The sequence below is a fragment of the Notolepis coatsorum genome, assembly GCF_963971535.1.
Source record: "Notolepis coatsorum genome assembly, chromosome: 15".
NCBI lineage: Eukaryota > Metazoa > Chordata > Actinopteri > Aulopiformes > Paralepididae > Notolepis > Notolepis coatsorum.
The window spans coordinates 13,255,468-13,275,384 of NC_140179.1; the positions used below are offsets into that span (position 1 = coordinate 13,255,468).

Here is a 19,917-nt window from a genome sequence, read left to right on the forward strand (position 1 = left end):
GTGTCTCTCTGACATCACAAATCATCACATGACACATGATGATTATCATGCAGCGGTGTCTCTCTGACATCACAAATCATCACATGACACATGATGATTATCATGCAGTGGTGTCTCTCTGACATCACAAATCATCACATTTTCAGATGACTCAGTTCAGTGAGGGTGAATATTGTGAGGGGAGAATTGGAAGAATGCGCCAATATGAGAATTAGAGACATAGATCATATTAATATAAGTCCACATAGCTAGGAAACAATGCTAAACAGTAAACACTGAAAAAGGCCATTTATAAGATAGTTCCCCATGAACATTTGCATGGTGTACCTTTCTGTGCGTATTCATCCACAATCTATAGCTCGACATGAAAATATTCGCAATTAATCGTAAAAGAAAATCGCCAAGTTTTATTTCAACCAAAAATGCTTAAACAATAATTAATGTTGGTGATAGAAGGGAACTCGTTTTGTGCAAAAATGGAAAGCTTTTCAATGTTCATGAGGCAGAATTGTTACAATAGCCGATAATAGCCATTTTCCCAATGATAAATCCCTAAAGGGGTGGACCTCGCGGGCGCTCCAAAGTGACGTCAGACTACACCTCCCTATTCATATTTCTCTTAATTTCTTTCCATTTGTCCCTCCTTCCTTCCAATCCGTCCCGTCTGATTGGTCAGCGAGTTGATCCGTACAGCTGACGGGGGCCAGATCTCTCTGGACTGGGTGGATAACTGGGACAGCGCCCCCTATCCGGAGTCCTCCTCTCGCCCCACCGTGCTCATCCTGCCAGGTCTGACGGGGAACAGCAAGCAGACCTACGTCCTGCACGCCGTCAACCAGGCCACGCGGCGAGGCTACAGGTGAGGGGTCACTCTACCTCATGATGGGGTCAACCAGGCCACGCGGCGGGGCTACAGGTGAGGGGTCACTCTACCTCATGATGGGGTCAACCAGGCCACGCGGCGAGGCTACAGGTGAGGGGTCACTCTACCTCATGATGGGGTCAACCAGGCCACGCGGCGAGGCTACAGGTGAGGGGTCACTCTACCTCATGATAGGGTCAACCAGGCCACGCGGCGAGGCTACAGGTGAGGGGTCACTCTACCTCATGATAGGGTCAACCAGGCCACGCGGCGAGGCTACAGGTGAGGGGTCACTCTACCTCATGATAGGGTCAACCAGGCCACGCGGCGGGGGTACAGGTGAGGGGTCACTCTACCTCATGATAGGGTCAACCAGGCCACGCGGCGGGGGTACAGGTGAGGGGTCAGACTGAATTATGCTAAAGTAACTTACAAATTTTGTTTAAAGAACGAGAGGTGAGGTATAATTTAAGAAGAGCACTCAAAACATCTTAGAGCTCGAACCACACTTAAAAGTATGTCTGTGTCAGTTAAAGGAATGAAACTCTGGAACAATCTACTGGATGAAATAAAAAAAACAGCAGGAGTATTTTTTTTTATTTTTTTTATCCACTTTTTCTCCCATTTTTTCTATATTTTCTCCCATCCCAATTTCGTATCATCCAATTCAACCCTCCCCTGTCACGAACGCTGTTTCTTGCCTCCCACAAGCCGGCTGCAATGTGGACTAAGTCATACATAGCACAAGTCCCCGGGCCCTCCGGTACTTGAGGTAACAGCAGTCGCATCTTTTCACCTGCGCAGCTCGATCTCTCAGTGGCGAGGAGTAACGTGTGGGAGGCTCACGCTGCCCCCGACACTTCCTGATTCTACTGCGCAGGCGCACCAACCGACCTGTAGGAGTCGCTGTCCACAACGCCCGATCCCCACCCATCAGTTTCCCACCCCCTAATACGGCCAATGTGTATTAGTATGAACGACCAGCTAAACTGAAAGCAATGTGGAGCGCTGGGCTCGAACAGGCGAGCCCAGCGTCTCCGCATTCGTGGCGAGCGCCTTGCCCACTACGCCACGTAGCCGCCAACAGCAGGAGTATTTTTAAGTTTAAAAAGATGTTTAAAAACAGGGTTCTAGAATCTTATAGTCAAATTTAACCTAGAATCTGTTTTCTCTACCATGTAACTCGGGTATTGCAGATTAAGTATTGATTTTCCTATGTTAGTTTAATGTTCTTTTCGTGATCGGTTTTTGTTGATTGTTTTCATTTTGCAAACTGTAACTTTTTTGCAGACTTGGCCTTTGTTTTTGAATTAGGGGTAGGTTGTTCTATAAGCCATTGGGCTTCAAACCTATCCTTTTCGCTTGTTTATTTGTAAAACATTTAGAAAAATATTAGTTTATTGTTTATTTGTAAACATTCGAAATAAATAATTAATTTGTTCAAAAATTATGCAAATGTTATGCCTATGTCTATTTTATGTCTACATTACTGTTGTGAAGCACTTTGGGCTACAGTTTCTGTATGAAAGGTGCTATATAAAGTATATTATTATTATAGATATAGAGATGTGATGGGTGTGTGGCTGGTTTCATAGACAGAGATGTGATAGATGTGTGGCTGGTTTCATAGACTGAGATGTGATAGATGTGTATCTTAAGAATCTGTCGTACACATCATTGTTTTTCTTTCATATTTTAACACATAATGGTCAAGCTTCTTGTGCCGTCTAGTGGTTTCTGGTTACCTTGGCAACCACTCACTGCACGATTCCCAGCCTTTTAGCAGAGATCATTATTCATCTTTTTAAACCTCACGTTTCACCTTGAGATGCAGTCGATTATAATTTTACTCAAACATAAAATCACATCACATTTAATTATTTGATTTACTTTGTGGCCAGAAGTGTAGCTGTTGCCACCATCTTCAGTGTTTCCCCGTTTGAAACTACCACGTTATTATTAGATTGTCTCTGCTGTCTCTCCCTCTGCTGTCTCTCCCTCTGCTGTCTCTCCCTCAGCCGTAAAAAGATGTGAATCCCTACCCACATTCAAAACCGCTCTTAACACTTTCTCCACCAGAAACGTCGTACAACGGGTTTCAAGTTCATGCAAATTCTGCCAGATCACGGCGTACGATGTCATTCTGATCATATTTCATATTTTCGCCATGGTATTCATATTTCCCTCACGGAGGCTGGTCTGATGCTGTCTGAGCCGGCACAACTCTGCAACGCTTCAATACTGCCACCTGGTGGCTGATCGGCGAGTTGGGGCAGCGTGGCTCAGGGGTAGAGCGGGGCGTCCAATGATCGAAGGGTTGGTGGTTCGAATCCCGCTCAAGCCCATGTCCATCCCATTGCCGTTGTGTCCTTGGGCAAGACACTTAACCTACTTGCCTCGTATGAATGTGTATGCATGTGAATGAATGTTGGTGGTGGTCGGAGGGGCCGTAGGCGTTGATTATTCGCCACGCTTCCGTGAGTCTGCCTCAGGGCAGCTCTGGCTGCAATTGTAGCTTACCACCACCGGTATGACTGTGTATGAACGAATAATGGACTCTGTGAAGCGCTCTGAGTCAGAGCAACAGTCAGTCAGAGAAGAGCGCTATATAAATCCAATCCATTATTATTATTATTATTTTGCCAAACCGGATATGCCCGTTGGAGCTTGGTCCATCCCCTAAATCCGTCCGGCCACTCGTTTATCGTCGCAGGACTCAAGACACACACCGTGGATATGGATCGTTGCCATAACTCAATAATCGACATGATTTGGGCATATATTAGTATTATACAAACCGGAAATGGATCGCCTGCATCCCCTTAACAAGTGTGTGTATTGAGCTGTACTGTATTATACCCATTCTGCAATCTGTTAAATAAAATTTTCATTCATTCATTCAGATGTGTGGTCTTCAACAACAGAGGGTTCGGAGGTGAAGAGCTGCTGGTAAGAAAGACTTTAAGGTAATTGTGTCTATTGTGAAATTCATACTAGAAAATGATGCAGATAGAATAATAATATGCAAGGTGCAGGACAGAAGATTGAAGAGTCCACGCGACATGTTAGCCTGCTCCCCATTTTCCTCTCAGTGGCTCCCCAGTCCATGGCGGTGTGTGTTCACCGTATCGTTACTAGGGTTGGGTACCGTTCACATTTGAACCGATACTGGTACCATTACCGGTACCTGTGAATCGATACCGGTACACAACGGTACCTTTTTTGGGTACTTTAGTCTCTAACAATTTAATCTACCTACCTCATTTGTAAAAAATTAGTCCAAACATCAAATAATTTATTAGCATTATTATTTATTTAGAACAATTTGTTAATATATACGTATATATATATATATATACACGCATATCTTTAAATAAAAAATAATGTTTTACAAAATAACAAGTATAAAACGATTAAACAAACCACTCTAGCAGCAATGAACTATTCTGCGGAACTAAAAGGTACACATCTATATATTTAAATAAATATACCTGAAGATGCTGAACAACTGCTTTGTATGTGTGTATTGTGCGCGTGAACGTGCGGTAAACGAAACGTTGACGTCAACGAAATGTGGCACCGGTGGATCTCACGTGAATCGGTACTCGGTAGTACCGACGTGTTTTGGTCGATACCCTTAAAAGTACCGGATTCGGTCCCCATCCCTACTTCACTGTGTCGTTACTCCCTTCTCTCTCTCTCTCCTCCTCCTCCTCCTCCTCCTCTCCCTCCTCCTCCAGACGCCCCTGACCTTCTGTGCAGCAGACACCTCGGACCTGGAGCGGGTGGTCCTGCACGTCAAGGGGCTCTTCCCACAATCCCCTCTGCTGGGCGCTGGTATCTCTCTGGGAGGGTGAGTTATTTCCTGAACAATTATAAGTCCATGGAGATTTAACCTCTTAACTGGCGCCCAGATAAGTGGCCATTTTTAAACTTGAACTTGAGGACTGCATACTTTCTTTGAAAATAATAATAATAATACATCTATCTTATATAGCGCTTTTCCAGGTGCTCAAATACGCTTTACATGGGCAGGAGAGACAAACTATGGCAAAACAAAAAACGGAACAAAACAGAACAAAAATAATACATAACAAAATAAAATAAAACCGACGGAATTAGAGGTCAAAAGCAAGATTGAAAAGGTGAGTTTTGAGGGCTGATTTAAAAGATGTCAGGGTGTTTGCATCACGGATATGGCTGGGGAGGGCATTCCAGAGGGAGGGGGCAGCAGCAGCAAAGGCCCTGTCGCCCCAGGTCCGGAGCTTGGTCGTGGGAGGTGTTAGGCGGTTGGCATCTGCAGACCTAAGGCGACGGGTGGGCGTGTGACGGTGGAGGAGGTCGGACAGGTAGGGAGGGGCAAGGTTGTTGAGGGCTTTAAATGTGATGAGTAGTAGTTTAAAATGTATCCTGTATTTGATTGGAAGCCAGTGGAGGTCGTGGAGGACAGGGGTGATGTGATCAGAGCGACGGGTGGAGGTGAGCATGCGGGCAGCAGAGTTTTGGACATAAAAAAGCGTATCTTTATACTTTATTCTTATAGCACATGCATAAGCCTGGTCTCGTTTGAAAGATAACATTCTGAAGTTTCTTACACAATAAAGAAAAAACACTTTTAGTGCTAATGAAATAGAGTAACGGAACATAGGCCAAGTGCGTCCACATTTTTATAGGATTCTATCACATTTTCATAACAATAGCACCCTGCGCCGTTTTCATTGAGGTTTCTTACAAATTAACAATGCTTTATCTTGTCCTTTATATGCCGATTATCATTAGAATCTTAAATTGTACCATATGTCCCCCTTTAGACAACATATGTAATGCTACCAGCGCACTTTTGTTAAGATAATTAGTTGGCCATTCGCGGTCGCTATACCGAGGTTGCAGTAATAGTTTAACGCTGTTCAGATCATAGATATCTATAGATATATCTATGGTTCAGATCACGTCGGAGAATATAGACCCATCCCAGTGACCTGCGACCTGTGCTAACGCTCTTGGGAAATGCAGTGTTGTAGTTCTCAACATTTTCAGCCTTTAATTTTAAACCAATGCTGCCATCTACTGACAACAAAAAAGTGTTGTCTAATCGTCACCTTGAGAGCTACTTCCGTATACAGCGCCGCCCCAAACCCATTCTAGAGATTCCCACTTTTTGCTGGGAGTGGGGCGTGGCCGTATTTGGTCCCAGACAATAAGAGTGGCTGCAATTGGTCACCGTGACGACATAGGTCTGAACTTGAGTTGTAGAAAAACTTGTTACTCACGTTTTTCTGTAGTAGTTGCAATATCCAGAAATAGTATATCCCAAAAAATTGGTATGAGCTGGAAAACACCCTGGGTCCATAGCCTGAAGTCTTAGGGCTTGCGTCCACCTGCCTCATATTTATGACCGCAAGCGTCTTTTTTCAATGTATCCCAACGGGGAGAGAGCGTATGCGGCCGCATGCGCCGCCTATAGGAAGTGCGCTGCAGTCGGCTTCTTTTTTCAGCTTTTTTGTGCGGCCGAAAGTTTAAACTTTCTTAACTTTTCAGAGCGATGCGCTGAGCTCATTTTCAGACAACCAATCACAGCCATTCATATCTACCACTCTGTTTGTAACCTGACACCGGAGCTGCCTGCCTGTCTGGCTGTCTCCCACAGTAGACGGGCCATTGAGATTCGCGACAAAACACAAATACACTAATAATAATAACTACACGAATACATTACTAAAAAGCTAATAAAAAGCAAAGGGCGAACTGTGGTGTCAGGCAATAACTATATATATAATTAATATAAAAAATTTTGTGAGCCAGGTGGACGCGGGCCCTTATGTAGTACATGTCCAAATTTCATAAAAATCCATTCAGAAATTTCAAATGAGTGATTAGGAGCGATTTTGGTAAAATGTACAAAAAAAAAGCTCTGCAGGTTTCCATTTCCTCGTCGACTTCAATTCATTCTGCATTTTCTTTCTCTTCCTGTATTCGCTCGTGACTTTTCACCTAGATCCCACACTCATTGGCTACAACCTTGTCCAATAACTTTCGAGATCGCCAAATGATTGAGAGAGCTAGAGCCTTGGGAGTCGGGGGTGGTAATCTGACTCTGCCGTGTACTTTGGCGCACGCCTCACATATCGGCATGGTTAGCACTGCCTCACAGCAAGAAGGTCCTGGGTTCAAACCCCAGCAGTGGTTAGCACTGCCTCACAGCAAGAAGGTCCTGGGTTCAAACCCCAGCAGTGGTTAGCACTGCCTCACAGCAAGAAGGTCCTGGGTTCAAACCCCAGCAGTGGTTAGCACTGTTGCCTCACAGCAAGAAGGTCCTGGGTTCAAACCCCAGCAGTGGTTAGCACTGTTGCCTCACAGCAAGAAGGTCCTGGGTTCAAACCCCAGCAGTGGTTAGCACTGTTGCCTCACAGCAAGAAGGTCCTGGGTTCAAACCCCAGCAGTGGTTAGCACTGTTGCCTCACAGCAAGAAGGTCCTGGGTTCAAACCCCAGCAGTGGTTAGCACTGTTGCCTCACAGCAAGAAGGTCCTGGGTTCAAACCCCAGCAGTGGTTAGCACTGTTGCCTCACAGCAAGAAGGTCCTGGGTTCAAACCCCAGCAGTGGTTAGCACTGTTGCCTCGCAGCAAGAAGGTCCTGGGTTGAAACCCCAGCAGTGGTTAGCACTGTTGCCTCACAGCAAGAAGGTCCTGGGTTCAAACCCCTACAGGGGGTCTTTCTGTGTGGAGTTTGCATGTTCTCCCCCTGTTTGTGTGGGTTTCCTCCATGTACTCTGGTTTCCTCCCACACCAAAATATATGTTGGGTTTCCTGCCGTTGCCCTTGAGCAAGGTACTGGCGTTACAACTCGAGTCGGTCCCCGGGCCCCGCGCTGTGCGGCTGCCCACTGCTCCTAAATAGTTAGGATGGGTCAAATGCAGAGAACGTATTTCCCCAAGGGGATTAATAAAGGTTCAGCTTAACTTAATTGATCATGTAGTTGGCTATAATAGCCTGCAGTTGTCAGTACCGTGTGCCTCTCTTATCCATCTCTCTCCTCTTTTGTCAAATGCTTCCTACTGTATTATCTCGTTTTGCCCTCCTCTAGCTTCTGTCGCCATCTTCTCAAATAGTTGGTCACTCACTGTAATCATAGGGAGAATGAAATCACATACTCTTGCTCCATTATGCAATCAATTTAATTTCCAAAAAAAAAAGCCCTCCCCTGAAAAATGGGTCAAATAGAAATGTGGAGCAGGAGATTTTATTCTCGAGTATGTACTTTTGTCAGTAATCGATAGAATAGAAATACTTTAATCATCCCGAGGGGAATTTGGCACTACAAATCGCTCACAGTAAACATTTAGGTAGACAAAACAAATCGCGAATAAGAATAACAAAGAATTGCCTAAGAATAAGGAAGCCTAATAATAATAATAATAAACTACGGTCCGGGATACACATTTCACATTCACATTTCCTCTGTTATGCATGTACAATCTAATATAAAATCTACAGTAAAAAATACAGAGATCTACATTAAGTGGCGCGGCTGGGTGGCGTAGCGGAGATTGCGCTCGTCACCAATGCAAGAGGCTGCGGTCTCGACTCCCGGAGTCAGCATTGCCTGCGGCTTGGGCCAGTCGTCATACTATCTCAATTGGCAGAGGTAGCGGGTGGAAAGTCGATGGGTGGGGATTGGACGTTGTGGACGGCGACTCCTACAGGTCGGTTGGGTGACGCCTGCACAGCAGAGGGGGCAGTGTGAGCCTCCCACGCGTTACTCCTCGCCACTGAGAGGCCGCGCTGTCTGGTGAAAAGATGCGACAGGCTGCCTCCTCGTGTACCGGAGGGGACACGTGATGCAAGGCTTCTATCCTCACTACAGCCGACCAGTGGGAGGCATAGTCTAGCAACGTTCAAGATAGGGAAGGGGAGAATTGAAGGGGGAAAATTGGGATGGGAGAAAAATAGAAAATAAGGAGAAAAAGTGGACCAAAAGAAAAAAGTTATCTACATTAAGTGTACAGTAAGTGTAACACACCTCACGAAGGTTACTTTGGTAGTGCGTAGCTTTTATGTATGCACTCTATCTATCCTAACTCTGCTGCTCGCATGCTCACCTCCACCCGCCGCTCCGACCACATCACCCCCATCCTCCACGATCTCCACTGGCTCTCCTTCTCCACCACACGCCAACCCGCTGCCTCAGGTCCGCAGATGCTAACCTCCTCCAACCCATCAGGACTGAGCTCTGGACCTGGGGGGCGACAGGGCCTTCACTGCAGCTGCCCCCACCCTCTGGAACGCCCTGCCCAACCATATCCGTCATGCAGGGCTCTCATCATTTAAAAAAGCCCTCAAACCCACCTTTTTACCCTTGCTTTCAACCCTTGAACCCCTTCCTCTCTCACCTTTTTATATAAATTTTTTTTTATTTCATTTTCATTTTCTAAAACTGTATTGTTCATTTAGCTCTGTAAAGTGTCTTTGAGCATTTGGAAAAGCGCTATACAAAATTGATAATTTTATGTACTATTATTATTATTATTAACAACGTGGTCCACCTGGCCGTCCCCAGCATGTTGCTGCTGAACTACCTGGCCCGTAAGGGCAGCGAGGCGGGGCTGGTGGCCGGCCTCACCATGTCCGTCAGCTGGGACACCATGCAGTCCTCGGCCTCCCTGGAGCAGCCCATCAACCGCCTCTTGTTCAACCGGCATCTCACCAGCAACCTGTGCCGCGCCATCAACAGGTGAGATGACGAGATTTAACCCTTTCACTACCACACTACAGAAGGTTAACCCTTTACTATCACACTACAGATAGTAAAGGGTTAACCTTCTGTAGTGTGGTAGTGAAAGGTTAACCTTCTGTAGTGTGGTAGTGAAAGGGTTAACCTTCTGTAGTGTGGTAGTGAAAGGTTAACCGTCTGTAGTGTGGTGGTGAAAGGGTTAACCTTCTGTAGTGTGGTAGTGAAAGGTTAACCGTCTGTAGTGTGGTAGTGAAAGGGTTAACCGTCTGTAGTGTGTTAGTGAAAGGTTAACCTTCTGTAGTGTGGTAGTGAAAGGTTAACCTTCTGTAGTGTGGTAGTGAAAGGGTTAACCTTCTGTAGTGTGGTAGTGAAAGGGTTAACCGTCTGTAGTGTGGTAGTGAAAGGTTAACCTGTAGTGTGGTAGTGAAAGGTTAACCTGTAGTGTGGTAGTGAAAGGTTAACCTTCTGTAGTGTGGTAGTGAAAGGTTAACCTGTAGTGTGGTAGTGAAAGGTTAACCTTCTGTAGTGTGGTAGTGAAAGGGTTAACCTTCTGTAGTGTAGTAGTGAAAGGGTTAACCTTCTGTAGTGTGGTAGTGAAAGGTTAACCTTCTGTAGTGTGGTAGTGAAAGGTTAACCTTCTGTAGTGTGGTAGTGAAAGGTTAACCTTCTGTAGTGTGGTAGTGAAAGGTTAACCTGCTGTAGTGGTAGTGAAAGGGTTAACCTTCTGTAGTGGTAGTGAAGGGTTAACCTTCTGTAGTGTGGTAGTGAAAGGTTAACCTTCTGTAGTGTGGTAGTGAAAAGGTTAACCTTCTGTGGTGTGGTAGTGAAAGGTTAACCTTCTGTAGTGTGGTAGTGAAAGGGTTAACCTTCTGTGGTGTGGTAGTGAAAGGTTACCCGTCTGTAGTGTGGTAGTGAAAGGGTTAACCTTCTGTGGTGTGGTAGTGAAAGGTTACCCGTCTGTAGTGTGATAGTAAAGGGTTAACCTTCTGTGGTGTGGTAGTGAAAGGGTTAACCCCTTTGTCGTGTGGCGGTGAAAAGGGTTAACCTTCTGTATTGTTTGCGTGCGTGCGGGTGCATGTGCATGTGCTGCGTCCTTCGGCTCTCCTCAGGTGCTCCAGTGAAAGTGGTCGTCCCTGGTTACTAAAGTTGTCCACCATGCCTCTGCTGGACTAACAACAGACTAGACTGGGACTAGATGTCAGTCACGATATGGACACATATTCATCTGAATCACAACGCACTGTGAGGGGACACAACAACCTGTCTGTCTGTCTGTCTGTCTGTCTGTCTGTCTGTCTGTCTGTCTGTCTGTCTGTCTGTCTGTCTGTCTGTCTGTCTGTCTGTCTGTCTGTCTGTCTGTCTGTCTGTCTGTCTGTCTGTCTGTCTGTCTGTCTGTCTGTCTTGTCTGTCTTGTCTGTCTTGTCTGTCTTGTCTGTCTGTCTGTCTGTCTGTCTGTCTGTCTGTTTATCTGATTTATTAAGTATTCATTTATACATTTTACATTCACATAGATTCATTATTGGTAGTTCAGGGGTTCGCAAACAACATGTCATACATGTATATTGTTGATCAAATTACACATAATTCAATCTGTAAATAGTTTTGATAAAAAACAAAGCCAGTTTTGGTTTGTGTACATTTTAATACGATTACCCTCACAGCCATTGTGGCATAGAACGGATATATCCACATATATATTCTGGAGGGGAGCAATTAGAAGGGGTAACATTAATATAATAATAATAATAATATTAATAATAATATTAATATTAATAATAATAATAATAATAAAAATAATAATAATAATAATAATACTAATAATAAGAATAATTATAATAATAATAATAATAATAATAATAATAATAATAATAATAATAATAATAATAATAATAACACTTTATTTGTATAGCACCTTTCATACAGAAACTATAAAGTCTCTTAATCAGCCTCTTTCTCTCTCTCCCGTACTCTCCTTTGCAACTTTGCATAAATTCCCATGCATAAATTCAAATAAAAATACTATATCCACAATGTAAATTAATTTAGCAAACATAGACAATGAAGCTGCAGATGAAAGGAACCTGCCAACATGGTAATAGCTGTATTTTCAAACACAATGCATAGGAAGCAGCATGCATACAGATGATACTGTGCTGACACAGTCACATAGCAGTGTATGCTCCATAGCCAATACAAGCTCAGACTGAGCAGTAGTTGAAAATATCCATCATCACACTAGCCTAAGTACATATAACCTGTAACCACACCTACTGTACACACACTGACATAACTAGAGAGAGGGGGGAGGGGGGGGAGGATTGTGTAGGACTTGCATGCCTTAACATCTGTCTGCAAGACTCCAAAAGTAACCCCTAACTCTCTCCAAGTTCACCTCCTGGGTCCTCTCTGCCTCGACGGCAACGACCATCAGATTAACTTCATTACTCCATAATTATCAGACATACCATAAATTAATACCAGTACTTTCCTGAGCACATGTACACATTCACCTAACACACCTGTGAACATGAACTGTTTAGATGAAGGGACAGAGACCAACACCTCCTCCGTTGTGCGTGACAGTGCTGTGGCTGCCTGCATGCTTTACCTGCTGTTGAACTGCAATAAACCAATACCATAGGGAATGGGGGGGACATTTTTTTTTAGGTATAATCTATCTGTTTGCGGACGACATAATTAGAAGAATATGTTTGACTCATAATATAAAACAATCCAGATATCAACCGGTTTGAATGGGCATGTCTGATAAGCAGTGAGGTGTGGTGTCATGAGATGATGCTGTTTCACTGTCAACATGGTCCAAGATACCGTACGAGGACAATTCATATAAACTCTGCTGTCTAGGCTGAGGACATTGAAAGTGAAATGGGTCGTACTCACACATGATTGCGTGTGTGTGTGTGTGTGTGTGTGTGTGTCAGGGCTCGAGACTAACAATGTCCCGTCGTCCCCTGGATGATCAAATATTGATTTGGGACGAACAGAAATCTTTGCCGGGACGCAAACGGGACGAGCCACACTCTGCTGACCGTCTTGCCCCTCCTCCTCCTCCTCCTCCTTCTCCTCCTCCTCCTCCTCCTCCTCCTCCTCCTCCTCCTCCCAGACCCGTGGCATGTCAACAAATCGAGTGGATGAGCACCATCCTCAGAGCTCCTCTTTCAACATAACAAGCATTAAACAAAATGGCCCAGTCATCTATTCACTTTTGTTTAATACATGAGGCGTTGTCTAATGTTATCTAGCTACTGATAGCTCCTGATATCAACGTCTGATATCAGTTTGGTATTCATTTCGCAAGTGCTGGCTAACTAGCTATCGCTCGTGAGCTAACGTTAGCTACCGAGCTAACGTTACTGTTTAAACAAAACTACACAGTCAACTATTTTTAGTTTAATACATGAGGCGTTGTCTAACTGGCTAGCTACTGATAGCTCCTGATATCAACAAATGCGCATTTCAGTTTAAGAATGATAGCTACCACCTGTCGCTACCAGACAGTCACAGATTCGGTGTAAGTTACTGGAACGGTCCTTCTGTTCTGAACGAATGTGGGGAAAACGAGGTACTCTACTCCAAGTAAAATGCGCCACCTGGTGGAATAAATTGGGACAAAACAGCTAAACTGTCATCGCACAGAGTGAACTTATTTTTCCTTTTCTTTTTATAAAAGTGATATTTCACTTTAGTAGAACATGTTAAAAGTGTTACCTCTATGTAAGTGCATCTACAAGTAGGCTAGCAACCACTGCTGTCCCTGTTGTCTGCCGTCAACACCACTATTTGCCGTCCATTAATTGTGAGGACCATGTCTAAATACTTCTGAAGTATGAACAAACTATACAGCTATATTATTCTATGTAATATTTTTATTTCAGTCAAATGTACGCTACTGTTTTGCTTTAGCTAATGTTGCCATTTTCAAATGATCAGTAAAGAAACTATTTCTCACTTGAGGTGTAGTTTGACCAACTGTAAAATGATCACAGAATGTTTAGAATCTTTCATCCAGCAAGGCAGCATAATTATGTAACCACTCCCCACACATTACAAGTTACACCGCACAGCACACTCAAACCTACAACACATTGACACAATCTGCAATTTATTTTTCAAAGCTAATACATCTGTAAAGACACATCAATGCCCAAACAAACAAATTCCTTTGACTCAATCTGCACAGCAGTAGTTTGTTTATACTTCAGAAGTATGATATTCATACTGCCCTGCTGAAGCTAACCGCAGTAACTACATTTTCTTTCAAATTGAGTTATAAATGAAATGTTTAACTTCTCATATGTTTTTTATCTTGTGATAAAGTTTCAGAGTTCAATCTTGTTCTGTTTTAGAGAAAAAGGGTAAAGAATTGCACAAAATCACACTCAAAACCAAGGCAAACCACAGTAAATGTAGAACACTGCACTCTGCATCAGAATTGTACCCGGATTCTACCCACCCTTATTTGGCACTCATTGATCAACAGTTTACATAATCTCACTCACACCTGAATGAAATGGCATTATCCAGAGGAAAAACAATGATGAAACTTGCATTGAAAAGGGACTAACACAGGCTACAAAGAGGGGCATATACATACATACAAGAAATGCATGTCAGTAGTTCAAATTTACTCAAATGTTTGTCACCAAAACATTATGCCATTTATTTGTCTTGATATATGCACTGATATGACTGAATGTATCTTTTGTATGTGCATTATGCATCAGAAAATGTGGCGTTAATATGCATTTGTATTAATGCGTTATTAACATGTTAACTTTGACAGCCCTAATAAAAACAAAAAGGTATCAATAACGTTAATGTTACCCCAACATAACCTACGCTAGCAGCTAGCTAGCAAGCGAATAGTAACGTTAGTTAGAGTCCGACTCAAGAGGCGCTGCGAAATAAATATAAAAATAGTTATACTGAACACACAAAGAAAGCTTTGTGAAAACATTGTTGTTATTACATTTATCTTTTGCATTACCTGTATAGCTATTTAAGGAAATCCAAAGGCATATCTGTATTTTTGGGGTCATATGTCAAATCTGTGGCCATATTTTTTTATGCATACATATTACTTCATTAATACATGTTCAATCAGTCCACTTCCCCTAATATACCAACAACACATTTGCCTGGCTAGTCAAAGAACTTTAAAGCCATTTTTCTCAATTTCACTGTTTGCATAGTTACTGCGGTTAGGTTCTGCAGGGCAGTATATTTGGTCCTCAAAATGAATAGAAGTGAATGAGGAGGGGCGCCATGGTGGCGCACCACGTACATTTACATTTACATTTAGTCATTTAGCTGACGCTTTTATCCAAAGCGACTTACAAGTTCTGTACGACAAGCCATCAGGAAGGGCACAACTCTATCAGCTGAGTAACAATGTTCATCAAAGTGTTGAGTGCTACAGTGTAGGTTAGTTTATTAGGACAAGTGCATGACAGTACGGTTAGTTAGGGTTAGATTTTTTATTTTTATTTTTATTTTTTTTAATTCAGATAATGGTTGAAGAAGTGCGTCTTTAGTCGACGGCGAAAGATTGGACGTGATTCGGCTGTCCTAACTGGGGTGGGTAGTTCATTCCACCATTGTGGGGCAAGGACTGAGAATAGGCGACTTCTCTTTGATGACCCTCCCGGAGCTTGGATAGGAGTAGGTCTGAGGCGGCCAGAAGATGCAGAGCGTAGGGGTCTTGAGGGTGTGTAGTTAGACACCATTGACCGGAGGTAGGCGGGAGCGGTTCCCTTTGCCGCACGGTATGCTAGGTCGAGGGCCTTGAAGCGGATTCGTGCAGCAATGGGGAGCCAGTGCAGGTCCCTAAGAAGTGGGGTGACATGGGCCGACTTCGGTAGGTTTGAGATCAGGCGGGCCGCTGCGTTCTGAATGAGTTGACGAGGCTTGGTGGCAGTGGCCGGGAGGCCAGCGAGCAGTGCATTGCAGTAGTCGAGGCGGGAGATGACTGTTGATTGGACGAGGAGTTGGGTGGCTTCTTTTGTCAGGAAGGGGCGGATCCTTCTGACGTTGCTCAGGAGGAATCGGCAGGTTCTGGTCGTCGCTGCGATGTGAGCAGAGAAGTTCAACTGGTCGTCGAGGACAACACCAAGGTTCTTGGCGGTCGGGGACGCGGTCACAGCTGCATTCTCGACTGTGATTGAAAGGTCGGTTAGGGGGGAGGATTTGGCCGGCAGGTGGAGCAATTCTGTTTTGCTTAGGTTCAGTTTGAGGTGGTTGGACGTCATCCAGGCGGAGATGTCGGACAGACAGGCCGAGATCCGCTCAGAGACGTGGATATCTGAGGGAGGGAAGGAGAGGAAGAGTTGAGTATCGTCGGCATAACAATGGTAGGAGAAGCCATGAGACGTGATAATGTTACCCAGTGATTTAGTGTAGAGGGAGAAGAGAAGGGGTCCTAAAACCGTAGCTGCGCTCGCAGTGTAATCGCAGTGTCCGGGGTTCGAATCCGGCCGGGGACCTATGCTGCATGTCCTCCCCATTTCTCCCAACTTTCCTCTCTGCCTGTCCTGTCTGAAATAAAGCTTTCTTTCCGACGATCCACTCTACTGCTCTCCCTCATCGATGTCTACTCCTTTCGTTGTCCATGGACCTCTTGGGTGATCGACTGCGGCCGCGGCTCCTGTCCTTGTGACCGTGGCCCTTGTCGCGTCCCTCCTGGCGGTGCTTGTCCCGGGACTTGCTGTGCTTGTGGTGACCGTCTCTGTCCCTTTCTCTGTCCCTGTCCCGGGAGCGGGAACGGTGGTGGGCCGCCTTTTTCTCTCGCCTGCTTTCCTCGCCGTCCTTGGATCTTTTTGACTTCCTGCCGTCCTCGTCATCCGAGTGATAGTGCTTCTTGTCTTTGTGTTTCCTCTGGGCCTGACGGTGGCTTGTCCCTTCTTCCTCTTCCTCTATAAGTAGGTCATACTTGCCGTCTGGTTTTGGTTTGACTTTATCCTTGATGGCCAGCTTGGCTAGGCTGTCCACATCTTTTTCCAAGGCCTTGAAGTCGTCCTTGCTATACTTCCCGCCCTTTCCTTTCCATTTGATCTTTGAGACAGACTGGCTGAAGTGCACGTGTATGCGGCGATCATCAATGAGCACATTGTCCATTTTGAAGAAGGCTTCTTCACAGTCTTCTTCATTTTCAAACTCAACGAAAGCAGAGCAGAGGGATTCTCCAGACTTCGAGTCCCTGATGATCTCACAGCATTTTATGGCTCCAAAACGGTAGAAGATAATTTCCAGGTCCTCATCTGTAGTCACTGGGTTCAGCTTACACACAAACAGAACATTCTCTGGAGGCTTCACTTCTGCGTCAGGGAGGTCACCCACCATCTCCAGCAGAATGGCCTGAGTCTTGGCCTCCTTCTCCTTCAGCAGCTCATCCAGCGCCTCCGCCTCTTTGCCCTCCAGGTCGTTTATGGCTTCGTCAGCTCCGATTCGGCCGCTATCTAGCTGCTCCTTGGTAGGCTCAGGGGAGCGCTCAGGCACCGGCAGGTCCAGAGGATCGTCAAACGGGTCGTCCAGTATCACAGTGTGGTTGATCCTGATATCCTGAAAAGGGATGAAGTCCTTGTCGACGAAGGTCTCGTTGATCTTGGCCAAGATGTCCATGCCCTCCGACACCTCCCCAAACACAGTGTGGACCCCATCCAGGTAGTCGAGATTATCTCCTGTGGTGATGAGGAATTGGGAGCCGTGCTGGTCGCTTCCATTATTCACCATGGACACAATCCCCTTCTTTCTCTTTCTGCGTTTGATGCGTGGCGCTTTCTCTGCGTCAAAGAAGCGAGCCTGGTCCCCATAGAGTTTGCCATAGATGGACTCTCCACCACGGCCTGATCCCGTAGGGTCTCCAGTTTGCACCATGACGTTTCTCTGAACATTGTGGAAGAGACAGTAGTTGTAGTATTTTATCTTGCATAACTTCAGAAAATTCAGGGAAGTTTTAGGCCTTTCATCTGAAAACAAATCAATGACAATGTCGCCCAACGTTGTTTCGAGGAGCACCGCCATGATGGTAATAATGAGTTAGTATAGTGGTGAGTATCCCCGCCTGTATATATAGAGACACAAATGTTCTAGAATGTTCTATTATGACATCATACTGTGACATCACAAATGTTCTAGATTGTTCTATTATGACATCATACTGTGACATCACAAGTGTTCTAGAATGTTCTATTATGACATCATACTGTGCCATCACAAATGTTCTAGAATGTTCTATTATGACATCATACTGTGACATCACAAATGTTCTAGAATGTTCTATTATGACATCATACTGTGACATCACAAATGTTCTAGAATGTACTATTATGACATCATATTGTGACATCACAAATGTTCTAGAATGTTCTATTATGACATACTGTGACATCACAAATGTTCTAGAATGTTCTATTATGACATCATACTGTGACATCACAACGAAACATGTTTGAGTTTTTATTTGAATAATATAAATAATATGTTTGGTGAAAAGGGTTAACCGTTTGGTTAGTGCGGCAGTGAAAGGGTTAAAGCAGACCTGGGCATTGTACGGCCCGCGGGCCGCATCCGGCCCGCGGGATGATTCTGACCGGCCCGCGAAAGATTACATGATAATTAATTTTTTTTTTTTCTTTTTTTTTTACTTTTTTCTTTTCGTGTCAACGTTCACACGCACAATATACGCTTAGGAGACATGCTCAGAAGATGTAGGTTCTCTTTGGATCCACCTATATGTGAACAGACATTCTCAGTCATGACATTTACCAAGTCCAGGTACAGATCCTCTCTCACTGATGAACATCTGGCAGCTGTGCTTCGCATCTCCACCTCAGACATGCAACCTGACTTTGATGGACTTGTTAAAGCTCAACAGAGACTGGATTTCTCACACTGAATAAAACAAAAAAGAACTGAAGAACACTAAAATGTGGAAATATAACAAGTGAAATGGGACACTTGATATTTTATTTTCTTAAATGTTTAATATAGGCATGTAAAGTAAAAAAGGCTACAAAACGGGGACACTTTTCTTTACACAGTTCAGTGACATGTCTTGTTTATTTTTGCTATAAGATGATGTGATGTCTTTAGAAAGCTAAGAAAATCCTTGTTTCAATAGAAACAATAGAAACTCGTTATTAATGTTTCACATTTAGTTTATCATTTTGGAAATAAATTCTATTTGAATAAATGATATTTTTGAAAGCTAACCTCACCTTTTAATTGCCAAATAATAACATACACTCTTACCAGGGGTCAAAACAATGCCATTTACTGCTTTTTATATAGAAATAAAATGTATATTATGCATAATTGAGTTTGGAATTCTGGCCCGGCCCCCCAACATATTTTCAGTTGCTCATTCGGCCCCCCGGGAAAAATAATTGCCCACCCCTGGGTTAAAGGATGATTCCAGTTGTTTTGAACTTTAGATCCTGTTTTGTCGATCATCTGGAATCATACACAATGATTCCCAACAACAACATCTCACCAGTTGGACCACAAATGAGCAGGTGTGGAATTTCTTCTTGCCGTTGGAGTTGACTGCAGCTCTCCCTAATGCCATCTCACACACACACACACACACACACACACACACACACACACACACACACACACACACACACACACACACACACACACACACACTAGAGCTGTTTCCCCGAAGCCTGTTTTTGGGCTTCGAACTTAGTCAGGGTTTTTCGAACGGACGTTCGAACCTTCGTTTTTAATAATAAATAAATAAATAAAAAACTACAAAAAAAAATTCTAAAAAGTGTTTTATATATATATATATTTTATAAATATCCTCAAACTAAATCCTCAATTTGAATAAAGTGATTAATCTGATTAAATTAGTACTTTTTTTTTTTTTTAATCAACTTTCTTTAACCCTTTGGCGACAAGGACGCCGTAACACGTCATTCCCCGCCATGCTTAATCTGCCAATGACGCCGTAACACGTCATTGAGATCAATATTTCAAAAATCTGTGATGGCAATCTACTGTTGATCCCCTCAACTCTCCAACGGTTCAAGAGCGCCATCTGGTGGCGGATCGGCGGATCGCCCAAACAGCAAACCGGAAACGGAAACTGGTGCTCATCCAAATTCGGTCCGACCACTCGCTATAGCTCCCGGGACTTGAGCTCGACACAATGGATAGCGATCCGTTACCAATAACTCGATAAACAACATGATTTGGACCTATATACTATTATACAACCTGGAGATGGATCGCATATTTCAACATCCCATAATAGCAATCTTTTTGCTCCACGCTCATCGCCCAACGGCCCGAGGAGAC

At 44.0% G+C, this 19,917-nt stretch overlaps 2 protein-coding genes across 2 annotated transcripts in view; one reads left to right on the forward strand and one right to left on the reverse strand.

Annotated features, from left to right (window-relative positions):
• Positions 1 to 19,917, forward strand: part of LOC311241674 (protein ABHD1-like) — a gene marked incomplete at its 5' end in the record, with an annotated part of 56,767 nt that overhangs the window by 25,322 nt on the left and 11,528 nt on the right. Inside the window, 4 exons of the mRNA XM_084330551.1 lie at positions 677 to 859; positions 3,766 to 3,811; positions 4,603 to 4,715; positions 9,418 to 9,591. Of these exons, the coding sequence (XP_084186677.1) occupies positions 677 to 859; positions 3,766 to 3,811; positions 4,603 to 4,715; positions 9,418 to 9,591 (516 nt within the window). The remainder of the gene's footprint in view (positions 1 to 676; positions 860 to 3,765; positions 3,812 to 4,602; positions 4,716 to 9,417; positions 9,592 to 19,917) is intronic.
• LOC311241497 (peptidyl-prolyl cis-trans isomerase-like 4) lies at positions 16,192 to 17,631 on the reverse strand (the record flags this gene model as incomplete). The annotated part of the gene is made up of 1 exon (XM_084330346.1): positions 16,192 to 17,631. The coding sequence occupies one exon, from the start codon at positions 17,629 to 17,631 to the stop codon at positions 16,192 to 16,194; it is 1,440 nt and encodes a 479-aa protein (XP_084186472.1).